Consider the following 10,765-nt stretch of genomic DNA (forward strand, 5'->3'; position numbering starts at 1 on the left):
TTGAATCTGGCAATTAATCTTAATGGTTGTACAGTCGTCTCAAATAAAACTGTGAAGGACCTAGGCGTTACTCTGGACCCTGATCTCTCTTTTGTCGAACATATCAAGACTGTTTCAAGGACAGCTTTTTTCCATCTACTTAATGTTGTAACTACCCATCCCGGATCCGGGAGCGTAATCATCATCTGACAATTAATTAGCATAACGCAACGGACATAAATATTACTAGAAAATATTCAGATTCATTAAATCACAAGTGAAATATATTGAAACACAGCTTAGCATTTTGTTAATCATCCTGTCATCTCAGATTTTGAAAATATGATTTACAGACAAAGCAAGACAAGCATTTGTGTAAGTTTATCGATAGCCTAGCATAGCATTTTGCCTAGCTAGCAGCAGGCAACCTGGTCACGAAAATCAGAAAATCAAATTAAATAGTTTACCTTTGATGAGCTTCAGATGTTTTCACTCACAAGACTGCCAGTTAGATAGCAAATGTTCCTTTTTTCCCAAAATATTATTTTTGTAGGCGAAATAGCTCCGTTTGATCTTCACGTTTGGCTGAGAAATCGACCGGAAATTAAGGTCACTAAAACGCTGAAAAATATTCAAAATTAGCTCCATAATATCGACAGAAACATGGCAAACGTTGTTTATAATCAATCCTTAAGGTGTTTTTCAAATATCTATTTGATAATACAGTGCCTTGCGAAAGTATTCGGCCCCCTTGAACTTTGCGACCTTTTGCCACATTTCAGGCTTCAAACATAAAGATATAAAACTGTATTTTTTTGTGAAGAATCAACAACAAGTGGGACACAATCATGAAGTGGAACGACATTTATTGGATATTTCAAACTTTTTTAACAAACCAAAAACTGAAAAATTGGGCGTGCAAAATTATTCAGCCCCCTTAAGTTAATACTTTGTAGCGCCACCTTTTGCTGCGATTACAGCTGTAAGTCGCTTGGGGTATGTCTCTATCAGTTTTGCACATCGAGAGACTGAACATTTTTCCCATTCCTCCTTGCAAAACAGCTCGAGCTCAGTGAGATTTGATGGAGAGCATTTGTGAACAGCAGTTTTCAGTTCTTTCCACAGATTCTCGATTGGATTCAGGTCTGGACTTTGACTTGGCCATTCTAACACCTGGATATGTTTATTTTTGAACCATTCCATTGTAGATTTTGCTTTATGTTTTGGATCATTGTCTTGTTGGAAGACAAATCTCCGTCCCAGTCTCAGGTCTTTTGCAGACTCCATCAGGTTTTCTTCCAGAATGGTCCTGTATTTGGCTCCATCCATCTTCCCATCAATTTGAACCATCTTCCCTGTCCCTGCTGAAGAAAAGCAGGCCCAAACCATGATGCTGCCACCACCATGTTTGACAGTGGGGATGGTGTGTTCAGGGTGATGAGCTGTGTTGCTTTTACGCCAAACATAACGTTTTGCATTGTTGCCAAAAAGTTCAATTTTGGTTTCATCTGACCAGAGCACCTTCTTCCACATGTTTGGTGTGTCTCCCAGGTGGCTTGTGGCAAACTTTAAACAACACTTTTTATGGATATCTTTAAGAAATGGCTTTCTTCTTGCCACTCTTCCATAAAGGCCAGATTTGTGCAATATATGACTGATTGTTGTCCTATGGACAGAGTGTCACACCTCAGCTGTAGATCTCTGCAGTTCATCCAGAGTGATCATGGGCCTCTTGGCTGCATCTCTGATCAGTCTTCTCCTTGTATGAGCTGAAAGTTTAGAGGGATGGCCAGGTCTTGGTAGATTTGCAGTGGTCTGATACTCCTTCCATTTCAATATTATCGCTTGCACAGTGCTCCTTGGGATGTTTAAAGCTTGGGAAATAATGTTGTATCCAAATCCGGCTTTAAACTTCTTCACAACAGTATCTCGGACCTGCCTGGTGTGTTCCTTGTTCTTCATGATGCTCTCTGCACTTTTAACGGACCTCTGAGACTATCACAGTGCAGGTGCATTTATACGGAGACTTGATTACACACAGGTGGATTGTATTTATCATCATTAGTCATTTAGGTCAACATTGGATCATTCAGAGATCCTCACTGAACTTCTGGAGAGAGTTTGCTGCACTGAAAGTAAAGCGGCTGAATAATTTTGCACGCCCAATTTTTCAGTTTTTGATTTGTTAAAAAAGTTTGAAATATCCAATAAATGTCGTTCCACTTCATGATTGTGTCCCACTTGTTGTTGATTCTTCACAAAAAATACAGTTTTATATCTTTATGTTTGAAGCCTGAAATGTGGCAAAAGGTCGCAAAGTTCAAGGGGGCCAAATACTTTCGCAAGGCACTGTATATCCACCTGGACAGCTGTATTTTCAGTAGAACCGAGAGGGAAAATGGCTACCTCTGTATTTTACGCAAGAATCACTCTGAGAGCCATCAGGTGACCACTTACGCAATATAGTCGCTTACGCTCATTCTTCAACATAAATGCGTGAAACTACGTCAAAATGCTGTAGACAACTTGGGGAATACGTAGAAAAAGGAATCTGGTTGATAGCCCATTCACTGCTCAATAGGGACACATCGGAATGCAGAGCTTTCAAAACATGAGTCACTTCCGGATTGGATTTCTCTCAGTCTTTCGCCTGCAATATGAGTTCTGTTATACTCACAGACAAAACATTTACAGTTTTTGAAACTTTAGCGTGTTTTCTATCCTAAGCTGTCAATTATATGCATATTCTAGCATCTTGTCCTGACAAAATAGCCCGTTTACATTGGGAACGTTATTTTTCCAAAAATGAAAATACTGCCCCCTAGTTATTAACATTGCAAAAATCAGAAACTTTCTGTCCAAAAATTATGCAGAAAAATGTATCCATGCTTTTGTTACTTTTAGGTTAGACTACTGCAATGCTCTACTTTCCGGCTACCAGGATAAAGCACTAAATAAACTTCAGTTAGTGCTAAATACGGCTGCTAGAATCCTGACTAGAACCAAACCATTTGATCATATTACTCCAGTGCTAGCCTCCCCACTGGCTTCCTGTCAAGACAAGGGCTGACTAAAAGGTTTTACTGCTAACCTACAAAGCATTACATGGGCTTGCTCCTACCTACCTCTCTGATTTGGTCCTGCCGTACATACCTACAATTACGCTACGGTCACAAGAATTGTCCCTAGAATTTCTAAGCAAACAGCTGGAGGCAGGGCTTTCTCCTATAGAGCTCCATTTTTATGGAATGGTCTGCCTGCCCATAGGAGAGACGCAAACTCGGTCTCAACCTTTAAGTCTTTACTGAAGACTCATCTCTTCAGTGGGTCATATGCTTGAGTGTAGTCTTTCCACTGGGATTCTACACCTGCATTGCTTGCTGTTTGGGGTTTTAGGTTGGGTTTCTGTACAGCACTTTGAGATATCAGCTGATGTACGAAGGGCTATATAAATATATTTGATTTGATCCATTGTATCAAAATGATAGATTTAACCATGTTTTGAGGATATATAGTGTTTGTTTACATTTACTTTGTTTACAGACATTGGGAGTAAAACAAGCTTATGTTTTGGATTCTGATGGGGTACGGCAGTTGAACTAGGCTCATGGGGCATTTATAAACTACTGTGCAGTCTTCAAGAATCAATGGGTACATATACAAATAATTTACAAGTCCAAAAATGGATGTTGCAACCTCTGATATCCCCTTTAATAGGAATATGATCACAATTGTACTAACAAGATCATATTGTGCAACATTGGAATAAAACATCTAATTATGAACCCTAGTGCACCTATCAAAGTCTGCAGAATTAGAGATCAAAAGCTTATTCCTCCATCCTTTTTAGGACAGAGGAAGAGGATGAGTAACTATTTTTCAAACAGATAATTGTATTTGTCAATTGTTCATCTATACAACTACTGCGCAGAAAACAATTGAGGAGTGAAGTTATGAGTTGCCCGGCACAGTCCACACCCAGGGGTTGAAGGTCAACCAGGAAGAGGTGGTTGTCTGTACCACCTAGAGGAACAGATTAGAGAGACAAGCAGTAAGGATCTCTGTGACCTCTTATTGTCATAACTGGCAATTATGAACTATGTGCTAAATTATGGAAATGTGGAGGCCTAGATAATAAAAGATATAAACACATTTTTATATTAATCAAAATAAAGCTTTAAAATAAAGTTGTCCTCTATTAACTAGGCAAGTCAGTTAAGAACAAATGATTATTTACAATGAAGGCCTACACCTACCAAACCCTAACCCGAAAGACGCTGGACCAATTGTGCACCGCCATATGGGACTCCCAATCACGGCCGGTTGTGATACAGCCTGAAATCGAGCCAGGGTCTGTAGTGACGCCCCTAGCATCACTACAAGCCCTGCCTTAGATCACTGTGCCACTTGGGAGCCCACTTGGGTTGGTGGGTAAAATCAAGAAATGTATCAAAGGTGAAGGATGCTAGTTCTGTCATTTCATAAATGTTTAATTGGTGTTTACCACAGACCTCTTGCCTACTGTTCCCCTGCTGTTTCATTCCATGCACTAGCAGTATTAGCTCTACATTGACCAGACCTGTCCATCTCTGTAAGTATGCATGATTACACTCTCCTAGATATAGTAATTATTTGGACAGTCAAGCTAAAACTTTTAATTTGGCTCTATACTCCAGCATTTTGGATTTGACATTTGGAGTTCACGATTCATTCATGGTTACCCGTAATCATGGTTGCATCCACATGAATGTAGAAGTGTTCAGAAACCCATTCTATTCTATTTAAAAATTAAAATAACACAATAAATGATTTACCATTCATTTCTATTGGGCACAACATCATTTGAAACACAGCCAAATCAAACGGCAAATGCATCCAAAATGTTTGTCGTCCCAAGCTTGATGTTGTCATTGCGCGCTAAGAATACGGGACCAAATACTAAACTTTTGAATACTTTAATACACTGATTTAAGTGTGTTCTTGACACACTTAAACCAGTGCGCCTGGCACCTACTACCATACCCCGTTCAAAGGCACTTGTGGATTGTATATGTGTGCCATTCACCCTCTGACGAAAAATCCATCCACAGAGGAAAAAAAGACAATATCGGAATTTAATTGAATAAGAGAAACGCTGCGAAATGTAGAGATGAAAATAAAGAGGACGACCTGGAATGTAATGTTTGGGAAAAATTTGGTGAAGTGGTAAAAGAGAATGATAGCAGGCTATGTTATGTGTGATGATTGTGAGGCGCTATGCAAATTCTGTTCAGATGGGTTAAATGGAAACCGAAATCTGGACACTGTCTGTAGGTCTACAACCTCTCACATAGCCGCAATATTAACTCCTGCAGAATTAAGCATTTCTTGCAGTACAATTACACCAAATGTAGCTTAAATTTTGACCTGCGGACAGGAGTGGAGAATATGATTTATTTCAGCATCTTGATAGAACGCAAATGCTCGGTTAGATACTTTCTGTTGAGGTCCTATCTTTATCAGAATCATAAAAGCATATAGTTGCCTATTTCAACCACATAAAATATGCATCCAAGCCAAACTGAAATCTTATCAGAAATATATTCATGTTGGGTCGTTTTCACAGCTTTCTATTTCCTTACAACCAGTCAACTTGACATCATTTGGCCATTTTGTTTGTTATTGCATTTTCTCCTGACCCCTAAAAGCCCTTGCTCCGTGAAAGAAGCAGATGACAGAGAACACTTTACTCGTGTCAACTAGATTGAAGCATTAATTCTATCGATGTATGACATGATTCTGGTGAGCAAGGGTTTATTTCGTCTTAGACTAAGCAACATGTAACGACAGAAGAGATTCGGCATGTGTCTAATTATAGACACATTGACTAAGAAATAGCCTACCAAAATGTCTGAAATTATAAGGAGAAACATAACCTATCTAAATCAGGCAACAACAAAAAAATCCTACACTTATTCCAAAAAAATCGTTCTGCCATCTCTGACTGTATTCTACAGCACTATAGGCTATTAGCGGTTTAGGGTCGGGTGCAGGCCTCAGATTTTCACTTCATCACATATAGTCGGGAGGTTGTGGATGGGTTATTAGCAATTGCTAGCGGGTACCGGTGAATAAACAGTTGACGATGCACAAACATAGCAGCGGGAAGTAGTTTGGGGGTAGGCAATGCAGGAACGAAAAAACATTGCCAGCGGTGAAAATGTCTGTATGGGTCCACCAATACAGGACTAGTAAAGGCCCAGTGCACTACTTTTGTGAGAGAAAAAAAATACTATATGTATTTGATTGTTCACCAGCATTTGTAACTTGAGTATGATACTGTAATGAAACAGCAGGGAGCAGGTCTTGAGCCCAAGAACCGGCGCACTATCGACTGTGCCGCAAAAGCATGCTCGTGCCGCTCGTCGATTTCCGCGGTTATAAACCCAGGGTCCTTACACTACTCCCTCCTTTCAAAGAGCGCGTCCTCGCGCTAGCTTGCGACTCTACGTCTTACAGGAACGCGCTCACCGGCCAAGCACACGCACTATCGTGGATGCAAGGTCCGATCCCTTCCGACACCAATGTAATGAAAGGCAGGGAGCAGGTCTCGAACCCTCGACCTTCTATAGCCCGAGGTCCGGCGCGCTATCGACTGTGCCGCAAAAGCATGCTCGTGCGGCAGGGTCGATTTCTGCGCTTATAATACTTATCAGATCAAAACAGCTGATCTGATAATACATGTGGGATATAAAATAATTGCTTGATATGTATGTTTTCCAGTTTCTTGAAAAACTTTGCAAATTAAACATATTTTTAAACTGAAATAGTCTATTCATGCCTTTAACATTTTAGTAGATGCTTTTATCCAGAGCACATAGCCAGAGGATACACCCATTGGATTTGGGACTCTGCTGGGAGTTGACCTCATATTTATTTATTTTTTATTCTGCTTTGCCACTAAAATCATAATAAACACTGACAACTAAAATATTGTGTTATTGTTCTTATTGTTATGTGTATTATTAATAATAATAAAAGGGGAGGGGTAGCTCAAAAATTAACCCCAAAAAGTTATTCATAGGGTCCTTTGAGGATCCATTAAAATTAGATATTTGAAGAACCCTTTTAAAGGGTTCTTCGAAGAACTTATAGGGGTTCCCCCACAGTTTCAACTTGATGAATTTGAGCTCCTGAGTGGCGCAGCGGTCTAAGACACTGCATTTTGGTGCAAGAGGTGCCACTACAGTCCCTGGTTGGAATCCAGACTGTATCACATCCGGCCGCGATTGGGAGTCCCATAGGGTGGTGCACAATTGACCCGGGGTAGGCCGTCATTATAAATAAGGATTTGTTCCTCACTGACTTGCCTAGTAAATAAATGTTTAAAAACAGGATACTCCAGTGACCTTTTCTTTTTAGAGTGTATATATCTTGTAAAATAACAATTTTAAATTGTATTATTTGAATGTAGAACAGGAATTGCATCATTCAAGTCACGAGTATGTCCCGAAGTTAATGGATTTATTGCTCTCCTCGCCACTCTGGAAGTCACCCTCCGAGTTACGTCGGCAACACGTGACAACGGACCTCGGAGCGAGTTCGTAGCGTTAATTTATAAATTCAGTGGTTGTTAGTGGCGAGGAGCTGGTTTGGGATTCACCGCTAATCTCGGATAGTCTCAAACAAGCTTTTGGGTGTCTGCATAACGCGTCCGCAAAAACGAAATACAATACAAATTACTGTTGTTAAAATTAATATAATAATCTTGAAATTAATATCATATAATAATAAAAAAAGTTTAGAAACTGTAAGCAAATATGTTTAAAATAGCGATAGAACACGTAAAGAGGCATCCAGGGGTAAGTACTTGTTTTTGTTTTATGGTTTATTACCTCAAGGGAGTTAGTAGTCTATAATATTTCATGAAAGTTTCATAATTTCTGTTGTCGGTGTGTAATATGCTACCAGTTGCTGCTCAATGGAATCAAGAAATGCTCAAAGTAAAACATACATTGTTTCCTATAGTGTCATCAGGGTAATTGAAATTAAACAAAAGTTCCAACCCTGAACAGGCTTCACTAATGAATTGTGACACATCATTTTTGGGGGGGATTGAAGATGTGTTTTTGTCTTGTGTTGAAGTTGTTGGTGAATGGTTTGTTAAAAGAGGAGGGGCACAGAAAACAGGCTATTCGTTTTTCTGTTTAATGACAGTGTTATTTAAAAAATGACTGGCGATATGACCGAAGTAGTTAGAAAGCTATTACCATCTCATACATTAGCTCAGATGTCCTCAACAGCAGATAGTCAAGAATTTACATCAGATTTTCGTCGAAATGGGAGCTACTAAACAAACTTGACAACCCAAGGGATGCCAGTTAGCCTAACAGCCCTGTGTAGTATGATCAGCACTTGGACAGCGCCACAGCGTTCCCTACCAGAGTCACGTCTGAGTAAACTACTTACTAACTAGGTCTGCATTTATTTGACTACATTCACATAGGCTTATTAAAGCTATACCAACGTTTTGAGAGAGCAACAGACACGGTCTTTGTTAATGAAATAGTACAACTAAGTGATCAAAGTTTGAAACCGGGCAAACTCACCTGATTCAACCTGGATGAGTGGAATCAGGGGAGTTTGTCCGGGGCTTCAACAAAAACTTGTGCTGTTTTGGGTACTCGAGGACTGGAGTTATGAAACACTGGTATATAGTATGAAAGAGGAAGTTCCACATGAGGAGTCCCTCTGAAAAGTACACACACAGGCATGAACGTATTCATGCACACACACACAGACACACAACGGGATCATCATATGTCATGTGATCTAAAGAATGACAGAGCAAAGTCTATAATGGACCCCTCCCTGTGTAATCAGCTTGATTAGCTGGTCATTGGAACACTGTATTGACAAAGGTTATGTAGAAATGTTCCTCTTTCTTCTTACCTTCTCATAGCTCATCCCCCAGTTATTCTTCATCTTGTTGGGAATGGGAGGAGCCTCCTTGTATTTGGTCCGTCTTGCAAAGGGGCCCCATGTCACGTAAGACTCTTTACAATTTCCCTTATTGTCCATTTTATTTTTTAATTATTATGGTTTAATCAATTTATGAATACTTTTCCAATTAAACATATAGTAGTGGATGCCAATTCCCTTTAACATCATAAGGCACAAGAGGTAATCCCACCTCTTGTGCCGTTCTGGGGCATCAATTCCCATATCACTACTAACGGGCTATGCTGCTGCGAGTTTTTGGAAACTATACCTGGCCCATGAATAGTTGATCGTAGGCAGACTAACACAGTTCCCTCTAATCCCATTTGTGTTTGTCCTACTTCGGCCTGCTTTGACTGCTGTGTCACTGTACAGCTGGAACAAGAAGAACAACCCTGAGCCCTGGAATCAGCTTGACCCTACCTACCAGTACAAGGTACAGTACTGCCAATACTGTCAGCAATGAACACACTTTAGCTCCAAAAAGTGTTTGTTTACTGCATCTTATTCCATTCTTGTTTGACTTGACAACAATGTAATAGTAATGTAGCCTGTCAATAGCATGAGTTAAGCCAATCATATATTTTGCATCAATATAAGTAGACAAGAGAATTATGTAAATCCTGCCATATTGTCTTCTTCCCCAGTTTGTGGCCATCGATACTGACTACAAGAACCTGAAGAAGGAGGGACCTCAATTCTGAGTATCTTCCCTCTATCCTAACGGCACCAAGTCCAGCCCGAAGAACGTCACTGAAGAATTAAAATCTGTGAATTATTCTTCTCTCAATGCTTCTATACGAATATTTGGAGATTGATCCATAATGTTGATGATCAAATCTAAATTTGTCTGTTTGTTTTATCATAAACACTTAATTGTTAGTTTGGCAGTCACTAAATCTAACAACGAAGGTGCTCATTATGATAACAGGCCAGAGTGTGCATAGATTTCTTCACTAAATGAAATAAATTATTAAGCTCAATTTCTGAATGGAAATGTTGTCCAAATAAAATGTCTCTAGAATTTAGAGAGTGAATTTCTAATCATGTGTACATTCATAGTGGGAGATAAGCTGAAAACATAACTCTAGCTGAACAAAAACCATCAGTCAGTAACACAGTGTCAGCTGCTGTTTTGGGTATATGGTGTTTCTTTCTTCTCACATACAACGGAGCACTGTACTGTACACATATCCAGCTGTGAGATTAGAGAGTGCAGTGCCTTTCATCTCCACAACAACAGACACTGCTAGCCAAAAAACAGACACCCTTCGTCACCTTGACATATGACAGCGTACAGAGCAACACGTACCCACTTGTACTGTTCCACACGCAGGCACTCTTTCCATCACCCTCACTCAGACGATCCAGAGGCATACATACAACGGGTTAATGTCCACATATAAAACACTTTGATCTGTTTTGGATGGAATGGATGGAAAACCACAAAATAGGCAGGCTGATGACCCTTGTAGCAAAGAACACAAGGGAACAAATTAGTTCCCATAGGACGGTTAAAAGCCACAAAACAGGGGCGGGGGGAGCCACAAAGTAAATAAACACACACAACCAAACAGAGGAGAGTGCGTCAGAGTTGTCAGGTCGTGAGAAACTGGCGGAGAGATGGAGCTGAGTGCATGATGAGCAGATGTTTGTTTTTCTGTCAGCAGATTTGAAAGTTTCTCTGACCTTTATGACAGCTGGACTGTGGCCTGTTACTGTGGAAGCACAATCCTCTGGCACAAGCATAGAGAGAAAGACACACACACACACACGCACACACACACACAGTATGGATGTTCTGTAT

The 10,765-nt window shown here is 40.0% G+C and overlaps 1 protein-coding gene across 1 annotated transcript; it reads left to right on the forward strand.

Annotated features, from left to right (window-relative positions):
- Nucleotides 1-7,389: 7,389 nt before the first annotated feature.
- On the forward strand, nt 7,390-10,002 carry LOC124045047 (NADH dehydrogenase [ubiquinone] 1 alpha subcomplex subunit 4-like 2). Its single transcript, XM_046364259.1, has 4 exons — nt 7,390-7,820; nt 8,921-9,006; nt 9,334-9,394; nt 9,606-10,002. Exons 1-4 carry the CDS (start codon nt 7,779-7,781, stop codon nt 9,660-9,662), a joined length of 246 nt encoding a protein of 81 aa, XP_046220215.1. The 5' UTR covers nt 7,390-7,778; the 3' UTR covers nt 9,663-10,002.
- Nucleotides 10,003-10,765: the final 763 nt, after the last annotated feature.

Source organism: Oncorhynchus gorbuscha, linkage group LG10 (assembly GCF_021184085.1).
Source record: "Oncorhynchus gorbuscha isolate QuinsamMale2020 ecotype Even-year linkage group LG10, OgorEven_v1.0, whole genome shotgun sequence".
Taxonomy (NCBI): domain Eukaryota; kingdom Metazoa; phylum Chordata; class Actinopteri; order Salmoniformes; family Salmonidae; genus Oncorhynchus; species Oncorhynchus gorbuscha.